Source organism: Peromyscus leucopus, chromosome 5, assembly GCF_004664715.2.
Source record: "Peromyscus leucopus breed LL Stock chromosome 5, UCI_PerLeu_2.1, whole genome shotgun sequence".
Taxonomy (NCBI): Eukaryota; Metazoa; Chordata; class Mammalia; order Rodentia; family Cricetidae; genus Peromyscus; species Peromyscus leucopus.
Window position 1 is genome coordinate 63,319,549 of NC_051067.1, and position 26,624 is coordinate 63,346,172.

General features: G+C 45.3%; 1 protein-coding gene across 3 annotated transcripts in view; it reads left to right on the forward strand.

The window, feature by feature from the left end:
• Positions 1–23,005, forward strand: part of Camk1d (calcium/calmodulin dependent protein kinase ID) — a 410,836-nt gene extending 387,831 nt beyond the window's left edge. The window contains exons 7-11 of one of the 3 annotated variants that reach the window (XM_028891816.2): positions 2,643–2,755; positions 4,653–4,731; positions 12,665–12,752; positions 14,272–14,393; positions 16,860–23,005. In XM_028891816.2, the coding sequence (XP_028747649.1) occupies positions 2,643–2,755; positions 4,653–4,731; positions 12,665–12,752; positions 14,272–14,393; positions 16,860–16,884 (427 nt within the window). In that variant the 3' untranslated portion in view covers positions 16,885–23,005. The remainder of the gene's footprint in view (positions 1–2,642; positions 2,756–4,652; positions 4,732–12,664; positions 12,753–14,271; positions 14,394–16,859) is intronic. The other 2 variants (XM_028891804.2, XM_028891812.2) reach the window with 2 other exon arrangements.
• Positions 23,006–26,624: the final 3,619 nt, after the last annotated feature.

Consider the following 26,624-nt stretch of genomic DNA (forward strand, 5'->3'; position numbering starts at 1 on the left):
TTCCCCCCTCCTTCAGCAGCCCTGCTGTGGTCCCCATCCACCGGCACCCCACTAAGGTCGATAATGCTGCCCATCTTCATTCACATGTCTACACAGGCCAGTGTCCAGGGACAAGGTAGAGCAGCTCTGGAAGGGCTGACGGGAGACATCTGGGAGGAGTGACAGCCCTAGGGCCTCTGCAGTTCTCCACAGGAGTGCTGGGATGCAGGCAGGCAGGCTGATTGTCTGGCGTTTATGTGGGTTCTGGGGGTTCAAACTCAGGCCATCACACTTCCACGGCAAGCACTGTACTCACTGAGCCGCGTCCCCAATCATCTCTTTCTTAATTTTAACTCAGGCCCCAAGATAGATTGAATTCCTTCTCTCTGGTCCTCAGAACACCTGCACGCACAGTCCTCTGTGTAAAAAGAGAAAAGAGGGAGAAAGAGCTTAGATGAAAAGAAATTGGAATATACATTAAGAAAACTGGCACAAGAAGAAATCCTTCTTGAAAATTTTTAACATTTTTCCCTCGACAAGAAAGCCAAACCATAAAGCAAAACACACTCAGCTGTTAACAAACAAAGAGCTCACATATCTAACATGTGGGGTTTTTTCCAAGACAAACTAACATTTTGCTCTGTTGGCTTTCCCTAATGCACACATTTTATTTTGCCCAAATCCTCATTATGGGCAAAATTTACATATCCCTCTCTCGGAGGCCCCAGGGTTTCCTTGGGTAGTGAAGTATGCGCTTGGTGGTTTCCGAAGCACTGGCTGTTTCATTTTGCCCACCACAGCAGATCTTTACAAATGAAAATTTCCAGGCATCATTCAGCCTCTAAACCACACTTGTGAGTTAGATGATATAGAATCCTCGCTGCCCACAGAATGTCTCCTGGCCTTGACCGCTGCCATCACCTACTCCCTCCTGCAGCCAGCCACGGCTGTGCCCCTGGAGGCGGGACAAATGAGAGATGGCTGGACCTTGATTGTGTTTATTAGGAACCAACAGCAAATCCCTACAGACCTACTGTCTGTGGATGCCTGTTCATTTGTTCTCATTAAACTGCTCTCTGGGCTGTTGCTGTGTTTGGAACAATCTCAAACTCTGTGGGAAGATCGGGGCTTGGCTTGGGGTCAGGCCTCAGTTTGGGGTCAGGCCTCCCACTGAGGCTGCCACATTCTGGCCCCAGGAGCCAGATCAGCAACATAGAAGTTTGTTCTTGGCTTCTAGAGTCAAGCACTAACGTCTTCTGCTCTGGGGTCACTTACTGCCTTGACCCCACCCTTTCCGGTTACATGGTCCCTCCAACCCAGCCCTACATGGGCCCCAGGCATGTTGTGGTCTTTTCCTAAGTATTTTAGCTGATTGAAAAAAACTACAGGAGAGGTATCACAGAATCATAAAGCTTAAAACCAATATATACATGGAATTTTCTACTCTGACCACCTATATATTAGATGTAATTTTGATCCCTGGAATACATTAGTGGCCTACTAGCAGTAAAGGTGACATTGAGAGCAGAACTGGGAAGAGAAACCATGACTTTCTTATTTTAATTTATGTTTATTTTATTTATCACTCTCTCAGTTGCTAAGCATATGTTCTAACTCTGTATATGCTACATGCCCAGCCCTAGAATCCACAGTGTCATTGGCTGACTTGTGGTAGTTGAATCTAATTGACATGTCTGCTCTTGCCATGGTGGCCAGATAACCCTTTGGTCTCTCCAGAGTTCTAACTTGTTTCTAGCAACATCCTAATTGGACCGCTGAGAAGTTGTCTTTGGAGTGGTCCAATGGCACCTTGGCTCAGGGGGGTTGTGATTCTACAGTGTGGTAACTTGAGTTGCCTTTTAATGTCTGTTGCTTATAATGGAGAAAACTGGCAGCATTTCTGATCCTCTTCTGATTCTTCCTTGGTGGAACAATAACGCACAGGCCAGGATGAGTCCTAGCAACTTGATATCCGGGCTGTAAAATTCCCTCTTCTTTCTTAGCAAGTTCCTAAATAGAATGAACCTGAAGGGTCCAGAAAGATGGTCAAGTATGCATTTTATTTGTTCCTTTTACCAGCCTGTTAGTTGGGGACAGTGTTATAGATATGATAAATAATATTCACACATGGGAGATTGCATGGTGATTTTTCTAGAGTTCATGGGATTCTAGTTAATGCCATGTAAAATATTATGGGGTGGCAGGGTAGCTCAGTGAATACAAGTGTTTGCTGTGCAAGCCTGGTGACCTTACTTCAATCCCCAGAAACCATAGAAAGCTGGCAGGCAAGAAGCGACACCAAAGTGTCCTCTACCACACTCATTCACTCTGACAATGTGCGCCCTGACAAACATATCCTACATATCCTATACACACACTAATAAAGACGTAACAGAAAGAGATATGGTGGAATTATGAATGTGTGTATTTGCCTCTGGTCGTGATGGAGTTAACCTTTTTGCTGCTTAGGGAGTCACATTTTCACTTCTGCGGCATGTTCATGTATAGAGGGTGTGTTTCCTTCACTGAGACTGGACTTCAGCTCACTGAGTGTGGGGTCCTTTAATTTGATGAACAGATCTTGAGTCTGCCTTCTAAGCAAAGTATAAATGCAGCACAGTGGCTGTGTATACACTCAAATCTTACTCCCTCTTGTTTTTCAGGCTCTGTGGCTACCCTCCTTTTTATGATGAAAATGACTCGAAGCTGTTTGAGCAGATCCTCAAGGCAGAATATGAGTTTGATTCCCCCTACTGGGATGACATCTCTGACTCTGGTAGGTCTCTCATGGCATTCACATCCAGATGACCTAACATAGAAGCCCAAGGACCCTGGGGCTCAGACTGGTCCAGGCTCCTGTCTTCTACTGGCGTTTCCGCAACACAACACCACAGTCTGTGTGGCTTAAATACCAAACATTTGTTTTGCACAATTCTGAAGGAGGAAGTAACACTGGGCATCTGATGAGACCCTACTTCCTAATTCATAGGCAGCTGTCTTCTTGGTGTGTTTGCACACAAATGGGGGTAGGACAGGGTTTTCTGGGTCTCTTTCATGAGAACACTCGTGTCTTTCCTGAGAGCCCTGCCTGCGTGTCCTGATCACCTCCCAAAGGGCCACTTCAGAGGCCCTCATCACAGGAGTTAGGATCTCAACAAAGGAATTGTGGTGTACACCAGCATTCAGTCTATGATTGCCCCTGAGAAAGCTTTATGAGCTACGTCTTTGGGCTTGACTTGGAAAGCAGGCTTGAGATATATAACCCTGGCCAAGGGATGCAAACTTGCCCATCTACCTTTCCCTGATAGCAGTGCTCTAGAAATGAAAGGCTATCATCTAGGATTTGATGAATACCAACTAGATGCTGAGTGCTAGAAGTCGTGGACATGCGCTAACTCACCCAGTCCTCAGGATGACCCACTAGATGGGTGTGTATATTATCCATGTGTGACTAGTGATGAGGCTGAAGTTCCAGGGGGTAAAATAACCCGGCCTAGTTTATGGAATCAATACATAGCAGAACCGGGATTTTAAACTCTAATTTTCCCGAAGCCCGCCTTTTATGACAAGATTGTATTTGTGAAGTCACATATCCTCAGCAAGATGTTCTTGCATTGAGCAGTCATGGTTTGTGTGATGGAGGTTTCTTGGCTGAGGTCATGATTTTATTGTCTGGAGCCCGTGTTTGAGTCACAGTATACCACACTGAAATCCTCCCAGAGAAGCTCATCATCCTTTCCAGAGGGTAAAGACCAAAAGCAAGCCCAGGTGAGGAGGGGCAGAACCGTAGAAGGAAGAAGGGAGGTGAATGGCACTCTCTGTTGAGCTGTTCACATGGATCATTTTTATTATTTATGTTATTTACTCCTAATTGGAAGCCCCTTGCCTGTTTCCTCAACCAACCTCAACCACCTTAGCCTAGGTTGCTGAAACAGACCTCACAGGGAATACTGGACTTCGGAGCTTAGAGGCCAGGGGCTTCCTCCAGAAGTTCAGACCTGTGGACAGCAAGCCGCTGTGCCCTGTGGGGCAATGGGTTCCAAGCTGGCATTCAGTATTAGCTTTGGGTTCTGTGGCCACATCCCTCCCAGGCTCAGTGTCCTACTCTGAGCCTTGCCCTGTCCATGGTGACCAAGCCCTCTGCCACACCAGGACACATCTTTGCTGCATCTTGGTAACATCTCATTCACTGAGTAGTAACAGCTCAAGTGCGATGCAGATGCTCCTCTGGGGTGTCCCCTCACACCTGCCCCCATGACCTGTTGGCTTTGCAGCTAACTCTTCAGTGGGTTTAGGAGAACCAGTAATGTCTATAACCCAAAGCATGTCTCTAAGGCAATGGTGAACTGAAGAGCATATGACTATGAAGATTATTCCCTTTATTCTCTAGACCAAAGGCATCATTAGTAGCTATCAAAAAAAGAACTTGGAGCTGGAAGTCAGGGTCCCAGCCTGGTTCTGTCACCTTTTCATTCATGGGTCTCTCTTGGAGTGCAAGCCATGCCTCTGCTTTTATCTAAACACTGGTGTCCTTTGTGCTCAAGGGACAATAGCAAAGGTAAAAAGCTGGTCTCACATTTTTAACGGTACACATATTTAAAACACAAGGGTATCCTGTCACCGCATTTCAACCCTCAAAGTGACTTTGTTCCCTACGCTTTCTTTTTAAACAGCAAAAGACTTCATTCGGAATCTGATGGAGAAAGACCCAAATAAAAGATACACATGTGAGCAGGCCGCTCGGCATCCATGGTAAGAAAGATCACCTTTGGGAAGACCATGCCATCCCACACCCTCCAGAGTCGACTTTTCCCTGGCTCCTGTTATTGGCAAAAACCCTCGGGTGCTCACTCCACCTCATCCTGGCAGGGGCTTTCCTCATCTACTAAGCCAGTGTTTGTACTTTTTGGTGCCCTCAGGATGCAGTTTTAGAATACACTCAGAAGTGCCTATAAGATAGCAGGTCGCTTTTCATCTTACAGATCGGTTTGAGGAAAACACCCAATGAGGCATTAAGATTGACTCCTTTGCAGTAGTTTATATATATTCTTTTTAGGTGATTTTTTTTTTCAATTAGTGTTTCTTTAACTCTAAAGGGACTCATTGATGCTTTATGGCAATCCACACACTATCAGTGTTGTGTTTATGTCATGAGGTTGGAACCTGTCTTAGTTAGTTTTTTTTTTTTTTTATTGCTGTGAAGAGACACCATGACCACAGCAACTCTTATAAATAAAAGCATTTAATTGAGGTGGCTCACTTACAGCTTCAGAGGTTCAGTCATCAGAATGGGGACTGTGGTGGCATGCAGGCCGATGTCGCACCGGAGCCATGAGTCCTACATCTTGACTCAGGGGCAACAGGAAGTGGACTCGATCACTGGGTGTAGCTTGAGCATAGGAGACTTCAAAGCCCACCCCCACGGTGACACGCTTCCTCCAATAAGGCCACACCTACCCCAACAAGGCCACACCTCCTAATAGCGCTGATCCCTGTGATATTATGGGGGCCAAATATATTCAAACTGCCACAGAACCCAAATTCACTGACAACTAAGTGTGACTTGGGTTTACACTTGGCTTGCTAAGTCTCAGCTTTCTCACTTTTAACAGTAACAATTCTAATTTACTAAGTTAAGGTAAGACATAGCGGAGCTAGTGTACATAAAGAGAGTCACACAACGTCTAGACAGAGCAAATGTCCGGTTTGTTACAGATCCATGAGCATCCACTTTGAAACAAGTACCCAAGAGAAGAAAAAAATATTCAGTGGGTTAGTCAGATTTCTGTTACTATAACAAAATACCTGAGCTGGTGAACTTAAAAAGACAACAGTTTTCTTTTTGGCTCACAGTTTTGGAGGTTTCAGCTGGTGCTGTTGTGGTGGAGCCTTTGGCAAACAGAGGGGATCCATGGTGGATCCACCTCATGGTAGCCAGGAAACAAGAGAAAGAGATCAGTATGCCATAGTTCCATTCAAGGGCACCCCCATGACCTAAAGCTCTCCCACGAGGCCCTCCCTCGTAAAGATTTTCAACACCTCCCAATAATGGCAAGCTAAGGACTAAACTTTTAGCAGTTACCTTTGAACATATTTAGCACATAAACTAGAGCACCCAGTATAATGAACATAGAGGCAATGAGGTGTAGCTGAGTTGTTGATCCCTTGCCTAGAATGTACAAAGCTTTGGACTTAATCCCCCAGCATACATGTGCGGGCACATGGGTGGGCACGCGTGCGCGCGCACGCGCGCACACACACACACACACACACACACACACACACACACACACACAGAACATGGAATTATTCAGGAGAAAGTTCCCATAAGAAGCACCACAGAAAATTGTTCTGTGTTTGGCTTGTCATCTTCTAAAGCATCCCCTCCAAGCTGTTAACCCCCTTCAGGGGATGCTCTTAGAAGCAGTGTCATAACCCAGCTTCACAGTATTCTAATTCCTCACTCCTGCCCTGATCCTTGTTGAGTCTCCTCTGTGTTCCAGAAACTCTGCCAATTGCTTTAAAGTATTCACTCTTTTTTTCCTCTCGGTAACCCTGGGAGGTAGGTTTTCTGTTCACTCCAGAGATAAGGAAATAGGAACTGAGTAGAGACACCACAGCCAGCTAATGGCAAAGCAGGGCTCCAGCCAGAAAGGTCTGGCTCCACAGCGAACGCTCTTCATTGTATAAAGAAGGGCGGCAGCAGAGGGTGGGGAAGCAAGGGAAGAACTTTCTGGAAAGATGGACGGTTCTGATTGTAAGTCATTGAGATATTTCTTAGTAACCTCAGAGAATGGTGTACATGATGTCGGTATAGGAAAGTTTTTCTTCCTTCCCACGCATAGGCCTTTAAAGGCCTCAGACTTTTGAGATTATCATATAGAGAGAAGTGTCTGGCTTCCTCAAGCTTGTCCAATAATTGAGCCCCACCCTGTAGGAAGTGAGAAGAAGACAGATTAAAGTCTGCCCTCTCTCTCTCTATTGTTGTTAATTATGTGTATGTGTGTGGACCTGCATATGGGTGGTTGCCTATGAGTTCAGGTGCCCATGGTGCTGGAATTACAGGCAGTTGTGAACTACCTGATTTGAGTGCTAGGAATTGAATCTGGGTCCTTTGCAGGAGCAATGTGAGCTCTTAACTACTGAACCATCTCTCCAGCCCTTTAAAAACAGTTTTACTAGCATATATTAATTATATATAAGATTAGGTTTCATTATGGTGTTTCATGTGTGTGTGAAATGTACTCTGATCACACTCACTCTACTACCCTTTCTTGTCCCCTTCCCACTAATCCCCCATGAGGTCCCCTTCTACATCCTTGTCACACACACAGACATATGCATGTATGTGTGGATGTGTACATATGTGTGTGGATGTGTGTGTGTGTGTGTGTGTGTGTGTGTGTGTGTGTGATGTGCATATGTGTGAAAAGAGAGTCCTATCAAGTTTAGTTAGGTTTGCTTACATAAATGTATGAGGAGTTATTTACATGGGTACCTTACCAGGGGGTACACCACTGAAAAATTGTCTCTCCTCTAGCAACCATTTACTGCCTACAGATCCTCAGGGAGGGATGGAGTCTCCTGGGTTCCTTCCCCCTCCATGACAGGGAAAGCTAGTTTCTCTTAAAAATAACAACAACAAAAACAAGTCAAAGTCTCTTTCTAGGAACTTCAGGAGAGTAGAATAGGCCCAACCAGATCTGGTGCCAAGCCAGGTTTTTTGAGTAGAAGGTTGCTGCCCAGCCCACAGGAAGGGGAGGAGCTCCAAGCAGGATGAGTAAATGTGGGCCCAGAATAGGTCTAAACACTGAATGTCCAGAAACAAACCATGGCACTTGATATTCCTTGGTATCGTAGAGTAAAAGTAGACAGGCAAGAGATGAATCTAGAAGTGAGGGTGAGGATTAGTGGAGTCTGGCTTGACTTCATCTCTTATTATCTGACTAGGTAAATGCCTGGACCCCTTGGGCATCCTCCACAGAATCCAGATCATACATGGTAATACACACCCTGGAGGAATTTTCAAGGGGTTAATTAAGATGGTACATGTAACAAACAAGACCACCTGGCACCCAACATATCTGTGACATACATGGGTTCTTAATATTTTATTAGTGTCCTAAGAAATTGAACTTTTTTGGCAAGGGGGCCTTGGTGGGTTTTAGGCAGGGTGGTAAGTTTTTTATTTATATATTTGTTGTGTTCCTGCTGCTGCTATTTTTATTTTCTGGTATTGAACCTAGGGTTTCAAATGTGCTAGGCAAGCAACCTACCACCAAACTGTATCCCTGGCCCCTTTTTCATTTTTTAAAATAATAGGAGACATGGTCTTTCTGAATTGCTCGGGCTGACCTTGAACTTGTAACCCACCTATGTGATTCCAAGCCTGCTTCACCAGGCAGAACAGATTTACATTCAGAAAGCCCTGTCTGGTTACGGGACAGAAGACTGGGGAGGGGAAGCTAGAAGGGGGTCTTGAATATGAGGCAGGAAGGTACAGAGCAGAGAGGAGGGGGCCTAATAATGAGAGACACTTGGGGTGGCGAGTATGAGAGTGTGTGGCTTGGGTATGGTGAATTGGATTTGGGCAAGGTGAGCCAGCCATGCTGGGACTTGGAGAGCCAGGGTAGGTACACAGTGAAGAAGTGTGGCACCCAGAAGAGAAGTCAAGCTGGGGACAGAGATTTAAGGTCATCCTTGGATGCCTGGAAGCTGTGCCACCCAGGGTTTCCTAATTGGAAGGCTCACAGCCAGCTCTTCCATTTTTACTGTATTTCCCAATTCTCAGGAAGCCCGGCACTGGGAAGTAATAACACATACATTTGAGGCATGCATCACTCAGGTCCCACGCTTCCCTGCATTGTGATAGGCAAAGGAAAAATGGGCCCAGCTGCGAGCCAGCGGGAGGGAGAGAAATGCCTACTGTGGAGCCTTTCCAACTTTGCTGTTCTCAAAGCTGTGCTCCTGACACACTCAACACCCCCCACCCCCGAACTTCATGTTAGTCCAGGCTTGTTAGTCCAGGCTTGTTCGTTCATCTTTATCCAAGCCACCCAGGGTTAGGAGAGCCCTAGGGAAGCACATATGCTTTCCTGGACCTCAGAACAGACCACTCGAGACAGAATAGGGCTCTTTTGTGGAAACTCGTCAGTACCATTTAGCAGCTATTTCTAAGCCCATTCTGGTTTGGGGTTTTGCCTTTCTCCTGCTGAGACCTGATAAGGAGCATGCATGCTGTTCACTGATAGCCAAAGCACAGGAACTGGCAACCAGTGGGAGAGGAGCCCATCCCTGCCTCACAGCAGCACTTCTGGGGCTCATTTCCAGGTCAGATGGCCCTGAATGTTTGTCTCTGGCTTCATTGACAAGCAAATTAAGTCAATCAGCATGAGAGAAATTTATTTTAAAGAATTAAGACAATTGCTTGCTTAATTGTGGGACTTAGGAAATAAAAAATGTGCAGAGAGACCCAGGGAACCGTGAATGTAGCAGCAATAATCCTAAGACAGAGTCTCTTCCTCTTTTCCCAAAGCCTTCAACTAATGGATAAGACTCACCCATATGATGTCATTAACTCAAAGTCTACAAATATTATCTAGGAAATACTTCCACCAGAACATAGAAACTAGCATATGTTCAAATATCTGGGTGCCATGCCCTAGCCAAGTTGACATACAAAATGAACCATCATTAACCCTGAAGGTTGACTGAGATTCCATCCTTCTGCAAGGATCCCAGACACATTGGCTCTGCTTGGCCATGGGAGTTAGAAGTAGTCTGAGAGACTGAGGTTGGGAGGTACCAGACATCACCAAGCCCATTTGGACCAAGTGGCAAAACCAGAGAGAGTAGAACATGTCTAGAACACACACACACACACACACACACACACACACACACACACCAGCATGAGGACCTAAGTTCAATCCCCCAGCACCACAAAACCCTGGCATGGCCTCACCTGCCTATAATCCCAGTGCTGGAAAGGTGGAGACAAGAGCATCCCTGGAGCGCACAGACTGGCCATGCTAGTTGAATTGGAAAGATCCAGGTCCAATGAGAGACTCTGTCTCAGAAAGTCAGGTGGAGAGTGATTAAGGAAGACACCCGCATTGGCCTCTGGCCTCCATGCATGTGTGCATGTGTGCACACGCCAAGTGATTATTCTACTCATGGAGTTAGTTTGCCTAATACTGATGAATAAACAGGGCTTAACTGCTCATAAACATTAGGCCCTGATTTAAAGCTGTATTTAGAAAATGCTAGCCTTGAATGATTATAAAGTAAAAGTGATCTAGATTCCAAAATAGAGGAGAGTCAAAAGTGAAATATCAGCAACAGATAAGAAATGAAGGAGCATTCTGACATAAAACGAGAAAGACAGGAGCACATTCATCAAATCATAGCTGGTTTACTTTAGGATTCACTGTTACAAAGAGGCCCTTCCCTCTTGCCCCACATAGAAAAGAAAAGCCCCAATAAACTCCTCGTGACTGACCTGAAGAATCATGTAACTCTGAGAGCATTTTCTCCTTGTACATTTGTGGCTGTCCAGATAGTAGATCGAATAGCACACTTGGACTTCAGCCTCTGTGAAGACCGCCTAACTGCTGCTGAGCCACCTGCCACCAGCTAGACTCTGACCCATATGCAGCGCAGCTGAGGATTGTGGGAAGTGAGCAGGCATCCTTCCCAAAATAACTCAGGCAGCATTTTCCTTAGATCCTGGCCTGTGATGACCCACCAGGAGGCATAGGAAGCCATAGTCAGGCAGCAGGCTCTGGCTCAAGGTGTTGGGAGACCAGGCTACTGACAAGCAGGTGGAAGTGAACTCCCCTGATCTCCAACTCCCCAAGCTGTTCGGTTTGGACCCAGCTCTGGCCGGTAACACAGGACTCTGCACACATTCTATGCTTTTGGCCCAATTATTTCCAAGAAAGGGCTAACCACAGATTCATTAGAATTAGCATCATTTCCTGAGGACAGAACTGTTAAAGATGATGCAGAAAGATTCTGAGGGAAATATCTCAGCTCATAAAATGTTTGTTGCCCAAGCCTGAGGACCCGCCAGGCATGGTGGTAGATAGCTGAGATACCACTGCTGGGGAGGCAAAGACAGGAAGATCTCTGGTGCTCGGTGGCCAGCTAGCATAGCCTAGTTGATGAGGCCCCAGATCCCAGGAAGGGAAAGAAAAAAAAAAGATGGCTCCTAAGGAATGACACGTAAGGCTAACCTCCACATGCACACACACACACACACACACACACACACACACACACACACACACAGTACATGTGCCCACACATACATCCTATGTGGCATGGAAAGAAGCATTCCTATGAACTCCAAAAGGGCGAAAGCTTCACTAAGATGTCTCCAGTTCCCAGACCATGCTCATTCCTCGTTTCCATTTGCTCCTTCACACATTTGTTTCGCCGATGTGTGCCTGGGGAAGGGGCAACTGGCGGCTGCTCGAAGTGGAAACCTACTTCCCTTCAGCTCATCTCTGAGCCTCCTCTGAGCCCTCCTGGGAAGAGAGAGGGATACATCTGGGGACACAGGAGGAGGTTGCCGTGAGCTGGGCTATCAGCCTGACACAGACTCAGTCTAGTTCCCGGACTACAGGGAAGGAAAGGCTGGGCAGGACGGGCCTTGGTCTCAGCAAGCCCGGAGCTTCTCCCTTTCATGTCTGGTACCTCTTGAAGATGGCGTTCTGCAGTGATGGGCCCCTTTTTATGTCCAGGGCAGTCCAGGTCCGGGTGGTGAAAGGTTTTCTCCTATAGCAGGTACCTTCTAGCCAGAAAGGTAGTCCAGGACTCTGAAGCCTGCCTTGCAGCTTTCTTGAGATCAATAACTTCTTTCAAAGATACCAAAGACCAACCTAGAATTGAATAATTTAGGATGAAAAATGGAACAGTCAAATTCAGGAAAGGCTTAGAACAGCAGGAGGCTTTTCCTGGCCTGGAGGAAAAGTCAAGTGGATATAGAAGACAGTATTGGTGTGAGAGAAGGTGTGTGTGACCTTAGGGAGTTCCTGGCCACTCTGGAGGAGATTGTAAGCAGAGTGAGATGCAAGATGGGAACAGGTGGGAGGGAGTGGGGAAGGAGGCTTGGAAACCCGCAAGAGCTCCAGTAAAACCACCTGGCCATGAATATAGAGTGGGCATGGTCCTGGGAGCCACAGGAACTTTCTAGAGCATGAGCCAAGCTGAGCTAAAGTTACTGGAGGTGGCAGTGTGCGGGGACCTTGTCTACAAGGAAACCGGAAACCAGGACCAGCTAAGGAGCAAAAGCGAGAGCTTGGAGAAGCCCTGAAGGGCTAATGTTGGTAAGGAGAGAGGAGTGAACCCGAGGAACATGCACTCAGGTTTCCAAGTTATCATGAATTCTAATGTTGCTGGGAGTGGGCCCAAAAGAGGAAAACATGAGAGACAGGTAGAGTGGACCAAGAGGGTGCTGGGAAGGAAGTAGAATGTCGAAGGTACTATAGGATGTGGGGCTTTGGCATGTGTGAGCTTAGTTCATCTGGGGAACTAAACAGCCTAGAAGGACAGCAGCCACCCCGCCCCCATCAGCTTCAACTCCCTGGGGGTAGGATGAAGCTTCCAGGGAAAGCAGCATGGGATGCTGTGGCCAAGCACAAAAAGCCCTTTTGAAGAAATCTGTTTGCCTGTGTTTCAGGATTGCAGGTGACACCGCCCTCAGCAAAAACATTCATGAATCCGTCAGCGCCCAGATCCGGAAGAATTTTGCAAAGAGCAAATGGAGAGTAAGTCCTAAGTGTGTCTGTTTCCACACTTGCCAAATTCTCAGGGGATTTAAACCATTCTGGAGAAAGCGATTCTCCAATTTGAGTATGTTGTGTTTCTAAGTGACCCATGAGAGTTTGGACAGAAATCCCTAGACCCTTACTCAATAAATTTTGCTAATTTTAATTTATTCTTCTAAAAATGTATTATTTTATTTTATGTGTGTGGGTGTTTGCCTGCATGTATGTCTGTGCACACACAGTTGTGAGCCTCCATGTGGATGCTGGGAATGGAACCGGGGTCCTCTGACAGAGTAGCCAGTACTCCTAACCACTGAGCCAGCTCCTCAGCACCATAAATTTAAGTGATTCTTGATTATGGAATATCACAGTGTAGGAAGGATTAAGTGTTTCTCATCTGTGGCTTAAAGAGAGCAACTGTACCAGAACTCACTTGTTTGTTATTCCTCAAGCAGAACAACCCTCTCTGTCTCCCTTCACTTTGCCAGACTTTGAATAGTCACCTTTTATTAAAGTGACCAAAAGGAGAAAGGGGGAACATAAAAACCTAATTGAGTGCATCAATTAGTTAAAAAAAAAATTGCTGAATTTAAACCATGGCAATTTCATGATCATTTATTGATTGCCTGAACTCTGTATTCTAATAGGCATCAGTAATTAAGAGCTGGCTGTCTTGCTGTGAGAGCCAACAGAAACAAAATTAGCTCTATTGAGCCAAGCACAGTAGTGCTTGCCTTTACCCTCAGCACTCAGGATGGAGGGAAAGGCCAGTCTCTGTGACTGTGACCAGCCTGGCCTACATAGTAAGTTCCAGGCCAGCTAGGACTGCACAGTGAGACACTGGTTCAAAAAGAAAAAAGAAGAAAATTAAAGATTCCATTAACCAACTTTTTTATTGGAAGTAATGCCACGACTTAGGACAACAGTATCAATGATAAACCAACCCTAGTGGTGCAGGCCTGCAATTCCAGGTACTCAGGAGGCTGAGGCAGGAGGATTACAAATTCAAGGCCAGCTTGGACAGCTTAATAAAAGCCTCACAAAAGTAAAAAGTAAAAAGAGAGTTGGTAGAGTATTTGCTTAGCATATGCACAGCTCTAGGCTCAGTCCCTACTACTGCCAAAAAAAGAAGAAAAAAAAAAGGTACCAATTATAGAAAAATAAACACTATCTTAAAATATCACATATTAAGACATAGTATTACATGTGTTTTTGATTCTAAGAGTTACTTTTTATAAATTATGTAGAGTATTGTTTGGAAATTATTCATGCCAGAAGCAAGTGAATTTTTAACCTCCAAAATGTGTTTTGATGGGGAAGAGAGCTAAATAAATGTGTGCACTTTTGAAAAGAATGATAGAAACTTTCTTTCTAAAGTGTCCTGAGAGTAGCTAAGAAAATTTGTAGCGCTCGCAATTTCTGGATAAGCGAAAGGAAGCAATCTCGGAGTGTTTTCCAACTACCGGAAATAATTGGTTCTCCTCCTCGCCACCTTTTTGTCCCTTTCCCTACATTCCAGCAAGCGTTCAATGCCACAGCCGTCGTGAGACACATGAGAAGACTACAGCTCGGCAGCAGCCTGGACAGTTCAAATGCAAGTGTCTCAAGCAACCTCAGTTTGGCGAGCCAAAAAGATTGTGCGTATGTAGCAAAACCAGAATTCTTCAGCGGGCGTTTCAGATGAGTCCGGGTTGGGCAGGATTGCTGAGCACAGACGGTTTGCCCTGCAATGTTCTAACCCTTTTAATGTTCGTGACTACCATAGAACATTTTTCAACATTTAATACCCGCTCTATGTGATAATCATTTCCATTTGTAGATAAGAAATCCATGGCATAAGTACCACGCGACCAAAGATAAGGCCTGGGCACTTCTTGGTCTCTCTCCTTCCTCTGACTTGCCTCTTACTGTACAGTTTCCCTCTGGACTGACGAGGGAATGGTAGAGTCCTCATGGCCTGGTTGCACTAGTTTCTAAAGTCTGGGTTTTGTTGGTTTTGTTGTTGTTTTTATGAGAATGATGAGTATTTGGATTTATTTATATGCGCCAACCTGGCTTTGCGATAAAAGCAACAGTGATGGTATTGCATTGGCCTTCATCTTTGTAAAGAATGTGGTATCCTTGAAGGCACACTCCAATTCTCTCCCACTCCCCATCTTTATATGTGTATTAACCTCCTACTAGAGCATGCCAATGATTCTCTACTCCAAAACCATTGCCTTGAAGGTTCCCATCAGCCCTCATCCCCTTAACCATCGGGCATCATGTGCCTTCCTACTTGGCTTAGTAAAAGAATTCCTTTCTTTGTGAAAGAGCCATCTCATGGCTGAATATAGAGCACACACCTATAATCCCAGCACTCTGAAGGTGAAAGATTCCAAGTTCAAGGCGAGCCTGAGCTACACAGTAAAACCATCTCAAAAAAGCAGAAGCTTAGGGTGTAACTCGGTGGTAGAGCATTTGCCTAGTAGGAAACAAAGTTAAGATGACCCTGGGTTTGACCCCCCAGCATCCTCCCCCTCCCCAAAGGAGTCATCCTAATCTTGTTATTCATTCTCAACTCATACACAGTTCTTAAATGTTCTTATGGCCACTCCATGGGCTTTTCTGACACAATTGCACACCTCCAGATCAGTTATACTTGTCAGCACAGACCCTTCTTACCACCCTTAACCAGAAGCAATATCACAGCCGACCACTCATTTCTTTAAAGATTCGTACAACGGCATCAGCAGCAGTGCTTATTTTAATACTTTATTTTATGGTTCTCCCTATGTCCAAATGTACGAAGTGGCTAGGGATGTCCATTCCAAAGCTGTACCATAGGGCTGCATCAACAGTGCCTTCCAAGGCCTTATGAGTCAGTTTTCTGTTACTGTGACAGCATATGAGAGAAACATGTGACAGGAGGCAAGTGTTACTTCGCCTCACAATCTCAGTCCTTTCTGCCCATGGTTACTCATGGCAGCCAGGAACAAGGGAGACAGAGGACAGAGGGCTGGGAGAATGATATGTCCTTCAATGACCTACTTCCTCCAGCTAGGTCCCACATCCCAATAGTCAATCCAACTTTGAATTTATTAATGGATGAATCCCCTGATGAATATAGGACGTTCATGGTCTACTCACCACACAACACTACTACAGGGCCAAACTGTCTATTGTAAGCCTTTGGGAAGATTTGGTGGGAGTCATGAACATCCTCATTTCAGAGACCCATGATTCAATATGCTTCCTGAAATGTAAATTTGGACCTGAAATGGGGTGCAGGTCCTTTTTTCATTCTAAAAATGCCTACTTCTGCTGTTGTAAGATGCGATCTGCTCTTCTCGGCTGGTAAAGTGCTTTGTCATGCACTGAGCCCTCAGAACCACAGAAAACAGCCAGGTGTGGGGTGGCATGTGCTCCTCATCCAGCGTAGGGGAGTGGAGACAAGACTCTCTGCGGGCCAGCCTGCCTAACCAGCTCAGCAAACTGTCCCCCAAACAGACAAAACAAACAGGAAAGCAAGACGGAGAGTGGCTAAACATGTCTATCCGAGGTTGACCTCTGGCCGCCACACACATGTGCACGTGTGTTATCCGCGCGCGCGCGCGCGCGCGCGCGCGCACACACACACACACACACACAAACATGACACATGGAGACACAAATTAAAATAATGAAAAAAAATTAAAGAAACGAACATTCTAGTAATGATGGTATGTAATCCACACCTATCCCAGTGCCTGGTCTATAGAAAGTAGTAGATTTTCCTAGTGTGTAACATACAGTATATAGAAAGTGCTAAATAAATGGGGCCTCAGATATCCTATGTCATGATGGACATACCATATCATTTTCAAAGACAAAAAACAATTATAATTATAAAGAAAAAAGGACCTCAAAGTTGGACCAGAGAATAAAGCAATTTGAAGACATGGCAGAGATTTTCCTATAGGGCGATGGAAGGGCAGGATCTGGCAGTGTCGCTCAGGGTAAAGGGTAGAGGGCTTGCCCAGCAGCTACATACAAGTTTCACCCACCTAGCCCAGCACATTTGACTGTCTTTCTGGGAAAAGGCGCGTGAAGTTAATTCTAAACACCCGTGTCTGTTGTCCCTGGCAGGTCTGGCACCTTCCACGCTCTGTAGTTTCCTTTCTTCTTCGTCGGGGGTCACAGGAGTCGGAGCTGAGAGGAGACCCAGGCCCACCACTGTGACGACAGGGCACACTGGAAGCAAGTGACCCGGCTCTGGAGGTGGGACCCAGGGGGCGGAGCCGGGGAAGGGGAAGCCCCAGGCCGGAGCAGCTCCAGCATCGGAGACCCCACCCACCCTGCATGGTGCGCCTGCATAGGACTGGAAGACAGAAGTTTTTTATGGCCATATTTTATACTGCAATTCTGATGTGTTCATTTCTCACAAACTGTACTGACTCAAGGGGAGCTGACTTCACAGGATCTGGTGCTGTATATACGAATCTTGCAAGGCTCTAACTGAATGGACCTTCTTGCTCCCTTCCCCCAACTCCACCACTTCCGCTCTCTCGGTGTAGGAAGCCATCTAGGGTGTATTTTTTTTCATGAAAAAAAAAAAAAGGTTTCAACTGGATTATTTAAATATTGGTAAATGTTGTGCATTAGAATTCTTTTTTTTTCTTTTTGAGACGTGTCTTTTTTGATCTCTTGTCAGTTACATGACCTCTCTCATTCGCTCCTTTAATGGTGGCTTTATGTTACCTTTAAGAGATTTTTTTTAATCCAGGAGGAGTTAAAAGGTATTTTTTAAAATTCTAAGAGGATCAAGAATCCGTCTCCAAGGCGGAGTGCACTTTACTTGTGTTCCCTGGCCCTTGGGAGGTCACCCCACCCCTGGGCTGGGCAGGCTTCTCTCCAGGTGGCTTTTGGCAAGGAACCTGCAGAAAACCTTACCAGCAGCTTCCCCTGAGAGCCCCTAACCAGCCACAGAAGAGAGAACCTTGTTTCTGCCCTAAATTCCAGGCTCCACATTACAGGTGAACTGCGCTCTAGGAACAGGATTCCCGCAGGGCATAGGCGCCCCCCTTAGAGGTGGGACAGGCCGCCATCTTGTTTTTAAAATGAACCACACACAGCCCTCATCTCTCATGGGGGATGATGGATGAAACTCTGTTTCTCAGCTATGCACTTTCAAAACAACTCTCTCTCTCTCTCTGTTTGTTTTAATTTTTTATTTTAATTTCTAATGCTACCCTTCAAATGGCCTATAGCACAGACTTTCCCCCTCCACAATTTTACCCTATTCTCTCATGAATATTAGCCAAGGGAGGGGACAGAAAAGGCTCTAAAGAAGAAACCTTTTTGTTAGGTGAGAAGGAAAGGCTCCAGGTGAGCAGGATACGGCCCACCTCAGAGATGGCTGACTCAGCAAGGTCCAGCTAGTACATAAGCCTTCCCTTACATCAGAGGAATCTAAAATGAAAAGCAGCTAGGGTAGTCAGGGAATTGTATGCCCTGGTTTGCTAGGGACTGAAGAATTTCCCCAGATATGGAACTTGAAGGCTAAAGTCAGGACTGTCCTATGAAAACCAGTCCATGTCATTGACCTGCACAGTGGTTAGATATAGGAGAAGAGCAGGCACAGAGCATAGGCCAGGGCAGACGTTCTCCAAGGAGGCTCTCAGACCTAGGCAAATAGCTCAAATGTCAGTTTTGCCCATGTTCCCCTTCAGCCCTCATGTCTGTTTAAAACCTGAGCCTCAGTGGCAGTCAGCTGTAGCCAACCAAGATGGGCTGTGATAGGTGTCCCTGATGGCCCAGGCACAGTCCTGAGGTGGTTGTCCTCATACCCCTCTCAGTCCTGCTAGACCAGTAAGTCATCCTTGTCACTTGTACACTTTTACCTCTAGCCCTCCCCAGTGCGCACACACACACACACACACACACACACACACACACACACACACACAATCACTAGCGAAGCAGCTCCAGTCCCCCAAAGAACCCAGTGCAAGATACCTAAGAGCAGTTCCAAAGTCAGACATCTGGTCTACCTGTTCCCACTTGCATCATAAGCTCCCAAAAGCTTAGTGAGAATCCTGCCACACAAGCCCAAAGAAGAGTAGCAGTTTGAAGCTGTCATTTCCAAATCTATAGACCTCTTGGGAAGAGTTTCTAAGATGACAACAGACCCAGTTGGAAAGCAGATGCCACTGAGTATGGAGACTTACTTACCTACTCCACCCTTCAGAAAGGCAATGAAATAAATATTACAAACAGTATTTAAGAAAACCCAGAAATGTTTCTAAAGAAGTTTATAGGATATTTCCTACCAACAAGTGTCATGGGAATATCCAAGTTCATATAATTAATAAAAAAAATGCAGGTGTGCTTGGTGGGCTATAATTATAACACTTGGGAGGCTGAGGCAGAAGGATCTCAGTTTCTATGCATTCTGAGCTAATTAGTAAATCCTTATCTCAAAAGGAAAGAAAGGAGGAAGGAAGGAGGTAGGTTGGTGGGTTGCTGCAGTAGATGATTTTACCTGAGTTTAACCTGTCATGTGTTAGCCCTTTATGCTGTATGGTACACATAACTATTTGCACCTACAAAGTAACATTATTATTAGTGATGAAAAGACTTCATAGAGCTGGTATATGGGTACATGGACTACATATAAATATATATGAACTACAAATAAACACAGAACAGTTGAAGAGTGAACCCTGGTACAGGTGTCTACCTTGCAATCAACTATGCTTGATTCAACCTTGACACATGGGGTCTCCATGAGCTGGTGTAAAGAAGATGATTGCGAGTGCCAGCCCTGTAGAAGATAAGGCTGAACATGTCTCCAGGAAGCACATACATGATGTCACTAACTTGGGTTATTTCCTACTATTTTAAGAAAGGTGAAAACATGTACCACCCAAGTCTTCCATTCTGAGAAAGTCAGGATGGTAGAAAGATGAAGTTTCACTACCAGTTGGTATTGTTATAGAATAATCTATCAGACCATAGAATGGACTTAGTCTTAAGAGCTGGAAAATGGGGTGGCAGAGTCTTGGCTCCCTCACTCTTGTTAGATTCCGCTGACATAGTCTGAGAATTTCCTGCACATACCAGTATGCTTGGCAGCATCCTGTGGACACACAGGCCTCTCCCTCTCAGATTGCTTTCCTAATATCAAGCTCTTACCAGCCCCCCCCCCCACTATAGCCTCTTCACATTTTCTGAGCAAATGGATATTTATTTCTTTACTTGGTTATGAAATTTTGAAATATTTCCAGAATATTCTTTCCTTCTTCCTACCTGTCCCTCCCTCTTTTCCTGGCCTTCACCCATACCTGAGGCAGAAAGGGCATCTAACACTCATTTAAAACCAACAGTGAATCAGAGGGGAGCCCCTTCAGCTCCAAGGCCAATAGCTTGTCCTTCCTAACCACGGAATCTGTAGAGTTGGGAGCTTCGTGTGGGGGTTAGGGAGGGACAAAGGCAGCTGGAGGCTGGAGGGACAGGGTCTGCCACAAAACTCTTGAGGAAATGGGAGCTGCCCAGTGACTGGGACAGCGACCCCAGTGTCAGAGGCCTTTGTAAGAAGCCTGGCTCCTTTTTTATCCCTTCCTACTGCCTCTAACCCCAAAGGGACTCTGGCTCCAGAAAAATCAGCTGCCATTCACCTCTGTGTGTGAAAGGAAAGAACTCTGGAGAAGGCATTGAAACAACCCAAAAAGTATGGATTCCTGCCCTTGACCTTGATTCTGGGTCACTTCTAAAATGCCACCTTGAGTCTCCAGCCATACCACTTCAACCGTGCCCAATGTCATCTAAGATGCCTCCTTAAGAAGACAGCCACATCCATTTGCACATTGTGGTTTTGAGAGACTTCCAAGCTTCAGAAATCTCTGAGTGTGGTATCTGAGGAACACGGCAATTGGCTCAGTGAATTCCAGACACTGTTTACCTCCTTAACCTTTTTGTGTCTATACCGCAATGCCCAGCTTGGGCTGGATAGCTTGTAGATGGCAGAGAGAACTGGCCTTTACACCACAGGACAAGAATGGTGTGGACACTGGAGAAGGAACCAGCTGGTCCCCTCTTGAGAGGTTGATCTCCCATGGGATACAAAATGTGGTATGGTCAGCACTCAGGTTTGATGTTTTATGAGCATGTTTAAACAGTAGGGAAAGCCCACCCAGTGGAAATGACTGGGATTTTAGACCTAGGTATCCCTTTGGCCCACTCAGAGTTATGGCCAGAACTGACATTTCACGCTGGGGAAACCATCCTGGTGCCATTATTCCAGGCTGCAGGCAGGAAACCTGGGGCCAGCAGCGCCTCTTCCTTGCAAGATTTGTGCAAGGGCTGTGCTGGGTTTTCCTAGGCCACAAGGAAGGAAGGTGAGGGCCGGTGAAGGACAGCTCCTTCCATTTTTCATAACCAGAAATCGGGTTTTTCGGGTTTGCACAATCACTCTGAGCAAGTGAGATATGGGCCCTGCTTGCATGCCCTACAGAACCCGTGCTAGGTCCCCATCCCTTCTCCTCACATTCCAACAATTGCCTTTCCCTTGAATACATTCCAGACCAAACACTGTTCAGTTTGTTTCCAAAATTAAAAACCAATGTATATATCTGTATGTACTCCACCTCTCTTTAAGGGGTTACCTGGTCCTAGGTTGGAGCTGCAAGCAGAAAAGGTATTCCCATCCTTCAGTTTTCAGAATTGAAAGTTTTGAGGTGGTTTTTTTGTTTGTTTGTTTGTTTGTTTGCTTATTTGTTTTTTAAGCCAAGCTGGGGAAGCAGATTTTTGAAAGGCAAACTTACTTCCTGCTACCTCTACAAAGATTTGTGTGCAGGTGAGTTAGCTTGAAAACTTCAACCCTGGGTAGCAGGCAGGTCTAAGGAAGAGGAGGAGGAGGAAAGGCCATACCCCATCCACCAGGGCCCTTCTTGGTGGTCTCAGTGCATCACGGTCTGCCTACTGCTCTGGTGTGTGCACTGGAGCCCAGCTGTGAAGTCGGCCCTGCATGCTGGCCACAGCCTGGCCTGCCTTCTGCCAGCAGCCGAAGTCTTCACAATCAGCAGGGAGGACTGTGCCCTGTGTCGCCTCCCTGTGACCTCCAGTGGGAGCAGCTCAGCTTGTGGCTTTACGGGTTCCACTCTTGCAAACCCAAAGGCTGCGCATTTGGAAGCCAAACATTCAGTTCAGCATGTGGCTGCCGTGGCTGGTTTCGTGGACAAAGCAAGCTGTGGAATGGCTTCTCTGTGTCTGTGTTTTTCTAAGCCAAAGGGACAAACAGTTGCATCGACCCCTTGTATTAAAGCCGCTTCTGCATCCTCCATACCCGCTTTTAACCTTGTCTCTGGGGAGTTTGTTACATAATTACCGTGTCCTCTGATGATTTTCCAAACTATGTTACTTATAGGTGATTTTATTTTCCTTATGGATGGGAAAAATGGTAAAGCTGAGACATGTTTGAGGCTTTAGTCAAAGACATCACTCAAAAGTCCCAAACACTAGTTAACTTGCTTCTCAATGGGGAAAAAAAAGTCTTAGTTTGAACAGACAAGGATTCTGAGGCCCTCCTGGATAACCCTGCACTTTGGAAAACCAAGCAGGGGGGTTGGGGGGGCAGAGCTGGCAGTTGGGCTACAAAAGAGAGAAAGAAGGGCCTAGAACATCAGCTCAGGTGTTTGTCCCACACTGCGGAATCTGTGGTTCTCCTTGCAAGGTACTTGGCCATTTCAGGCAATGTAAGACAGTGTCCAGTATCACAGCAGTATCATCAGTTTGAGAGACCGCATGTTTCAGAGAACATTTATCTTAGTCCCACATTCAGGTGAGAAGACACCAAAGGTACATTCTTTCCAGCACATCCATTGGAACGAGGTCTAAATTGGCTTCTGTGGCTATATATGATGTAATTGGCCTTCATCAAGCTCTCTCCCAACAGTGGGCATGTTTTCCCAACAGCTTCCACCGTCAAACCCAGGATCGGCCCCATTCACTATGACCAGGCTTGCAATTGGTTTGGTTTTTTTCATACATGCTTGTCCAAAAAAAATTTTTTTTAAAGTAAAAGAAGGGAAACTGTGCATTTATCCCATGCATGTAATAAACTCTGCAAGAAGTTTAACCCCCATAGGTTTGCGGCACTGCAAAATTGTTCATGGGTCTATGTAGCAAATGATTCTCTGCCTTGACAATCATGTATACATATCGATTTCTATCATAATGATAATGAGATTGATGACTTCTTGTTTTCCTCCAATAAAGAGAATTAATCACCTTTGGATGTAGATGGTCTGTTCCTATATCTTGAATAGGATATTGCATTTCAACATCTCTCTCTCCTTTTTTTTTTTTTCTCTGATTTGGGGCTTAGTTATTTATTTGTCAATTGATAGACTGGCAATGATGTGGATGGTTTGTTAAGCAAACCCTCTGTACCTCTGAGCTATACCCCCAGCCCTTTAAGTTTAGACTTAAGGGAAAGAGTCTGGATTGAGAGCCTGAAAGCTCATGAGATCACAGAGATGTTTCCCATCAATTGCCCAACAAGCAAGGTGGAGGGGTGGGTTGCTGGGTTCAATGTTATCTAGACAAGAAGGCCCCCTCCCTTCCTCCTCCTCCCCTCTCCTCCTCCTTCCCTCCCCTCCTCCTCCTCCTCTTCTTCTTGCTGTGGAAGCTGGCTGGAGGGTTGCCAGGAACTCAGGTCATATCAATTAGGTATTCATAAAATGTTTGGCAGAAAAGTCAACGTTGATTTCCAGGAAGTCCTTCTGAGCAGAGGTGGTTTTGGCAGGGCCAGGCTTGGGCAATCTGTCCACATTCTTCTACATCCTCAGCCCAGCTTGCCATTATCAATGACCAAAGGAAGAGTCTTGCCCAAACAGAAGGCAGCTGATGGCTGTTTTTATTGGGATGGGAGTGTCTTTGTATTTTAGAAAACTGTTTGAAGAGAAGCATTGTTTCATAGCCCATGGCATATACTATGGCAATCAGATCTGACATCACACAAGTCTTCTAATCCAGTGGTTCTCAACCTAAGGGTCTCAACCCCTTGGGTCAAATGACCCTTCCACAGGGGTCACATATCAGATGTTCTGTATATCAGTTGTTTACATTATGATTCATGACAGTAGCAAAATTATAGTTATAAATTAGCAATGAAAATAATTTTGTTGTTGTTGCCACCACAACATGAGAAGCCATATTAAAGTATGCAGCATTAGGAAGGTTGAGAACCACTGCTCTAATCCAAATAGAAAGTGGTTTTGTAGAGCTAGGAGAAATGAATTGAGCATGTGTTATAAAAATATAGAATTGTGGGACTGGGGAGATGGCTCAGAGTTAAGAGCACTTGTTATTCTTGTATAGGACACAGTTTGGTTCTCAACACCCACAGGGTAGTGAAAGTTCCTCTATTCCTCTAGTCCCAAGGGATCTAGATAGAACCCTTGTCTGGCTTCTGCAAGCACCAGACATACACACAGTACAAGGATGTGCATGCAGACAAACACCATACACATAAAATAAATATTGAATAAAAAGGAATGCAGAATTAAAATTGCCCTACACAGCTAAGACCACATGAAGATACCATGAGCCTTAGTGAGAAAAAAGCTCTGAACCAAGAAAACAGAGTACACTGCTGCCTCTCCAGTTTGTTCTCACTTCCTTTGGCCCTGACAAAGGGATCTATAAATGCAAAGGAACCTTTGTGAGTGAATAGGTGGTGATACAGCTAAAGATAACTTGATGGGACAAAGGAAATCTGGTGTATTATAGTTTTTGTTACTGCTGTTGTTTTTGTTTGTTGTTGTTTGAGACAGGGTCTCACTATGTAGCCCTGGCTGGCCTGGAACTAACTCATAGACCAGGCTGGCCTCAAACACAGAGATCCACCTCTCTCTGCCTCCTGAGTGCTGGGATTAAAGGTGTGAAGAGTTTACTATTTTTTGAAGGACTTATTATTACTATATATATAATACTATTGCATAATATATTATATATTATTATATAATTATTGTACTTATTTACTATTTACTTGTGTTCATGTGCACATGCAATGCCATGCATGTGTGGAGGTCAAAGGACATCTTGCAGCAGTCACTTCACTCCTACCACGTGGGGCATGGGGGTCAAACTCAAGTCGCCAAGCTTGGTGATAAGCACTTTAACCCACTGAGCCGTCTTGCCAGGTCAAGGAGTTTTAAAGACAGGGCTCATGACCAACTGTCACTGAAAATCTAGTGCAGCGAATGGATAGAAATATACAACTGACCGCTATGGAAGGCCAGTATTTACTACGCCTTTGGAGTTGCAATGTTCAGGCTCCAACTCCTGCTTTTTCACTCCAGCCTTGTTGATCAGCAATCCAACACCTGTCTTCTCCAGAGCCAAGCTTCCTGTGACCCCAGAGAGGTTCAGCTCCTATTTAGTTTTTTTTTTTTTTTCCTTCAGGTGACTCTCAGGCCTGTGAATTCTTATATGAATAAAGACATATTTAAGAGCTGATTTTAAAAACAAACACAAGAAATGAACCAAAACCCCCTACAGAGTTACAGGATTGCCCATGCAGGAGGAACCATGCTGTAATGGCAAGTAGTGGATACAAATAGTGTGCTCCCAAAGCCTCCTGGCTTTCTCTGCTCCCCAGAGGGATCATGGCTATAGCAAATACTCTGTTTGATGGCCAATGATTGCTAAAAATCAATGCCCAAAATTGTCTTTCAGGTTGAACCATTTTTACTGGGTTGTTATGGTCTTCATGTGTGAATATACTTGGTCTGCCCAGAGATCTCCAACAAGATCTAGCAAGAATGTGCCACGCCTCATCTTCTTACATATTTCAACACAAAAATAAGGCTCATATCTCAAAAGGAATAAGAGATAGTTTGCCCTAGAACCAAATAGATATAGAGTGACCATGGCCAGGAACATAGATTTAGGTTACTCCAAATACTATGTTCCAATATGATAACAGTTTCATGAAGCTTTTATAGAAACAGAACAGAGTTAAAAATCTGAGCCCTTAAAAATACATGTGTGGAACCATCAGGTCAGTGGGTTACAGCAAAGTGAGAAACACGTTATCTGCATCAGATGCTCCCCTAGTGACATTCTTAGCCTTTGGGTTGGTGGAAGCTAGGGGTTTGTTTGTACATTCCAGTGGACACAACGATAGATATCAGGTCAAACATAGAAGTGGCCAATAATGTCTATTAAAAGGATTAAAGGTTCCCCACCATAATTTGGTGATGAGCCTGCAACATTCCCACTCTTCATAATCATGGAATATTAGTCAGTGAGACTTTAGAATTTCTAATACAGATTCACGTTTTTTTGCCCTGAGAACTTTAGTTCACACATACTGGGAAAACTTGTGAGCACACCAAGAATGTACATTGCCTAGCATTAGAGAGGGGGGGGTGAAGAGAGAGAGAGAGAGAGAGAGAGAGAGAGAGAGAGAGAGAGAGAGAGACAGAGAGAGAGAGAGAGAGACAGGGAGGAGAGAATATTAATGAATCATGTAATGGCTTCCAGTCAGAGGAAGTAATGGAGATAGCACATGCATCTTGACTTGAGACAAGGTATTGGCTCAAGTGAGCCCAGCGGACCTTGATGCATTAGGCCATAGGTGAGCTGTGGGTCAAGATTTGCAGAATGTAGCCTGGTTCCAGGGAGGGATTGGGGTTGGGGTCACCTAGCCTCTTTTCAAGATGTGAGAGTTGGAGAGGGCATTAGCCTTCACAAGGCTGTCACTGAGGAGCTGCTATACAGAAAAACACTTTACACCCCTCATTTGTCATCATACTGTTCAAAAATAGCCAGACCTCCTCCTCTCAATTTACTGACAGAAAACCCAAGGAAACTAGCCTTTCACTCAGGTCTGTTGGCAGCCGGGAA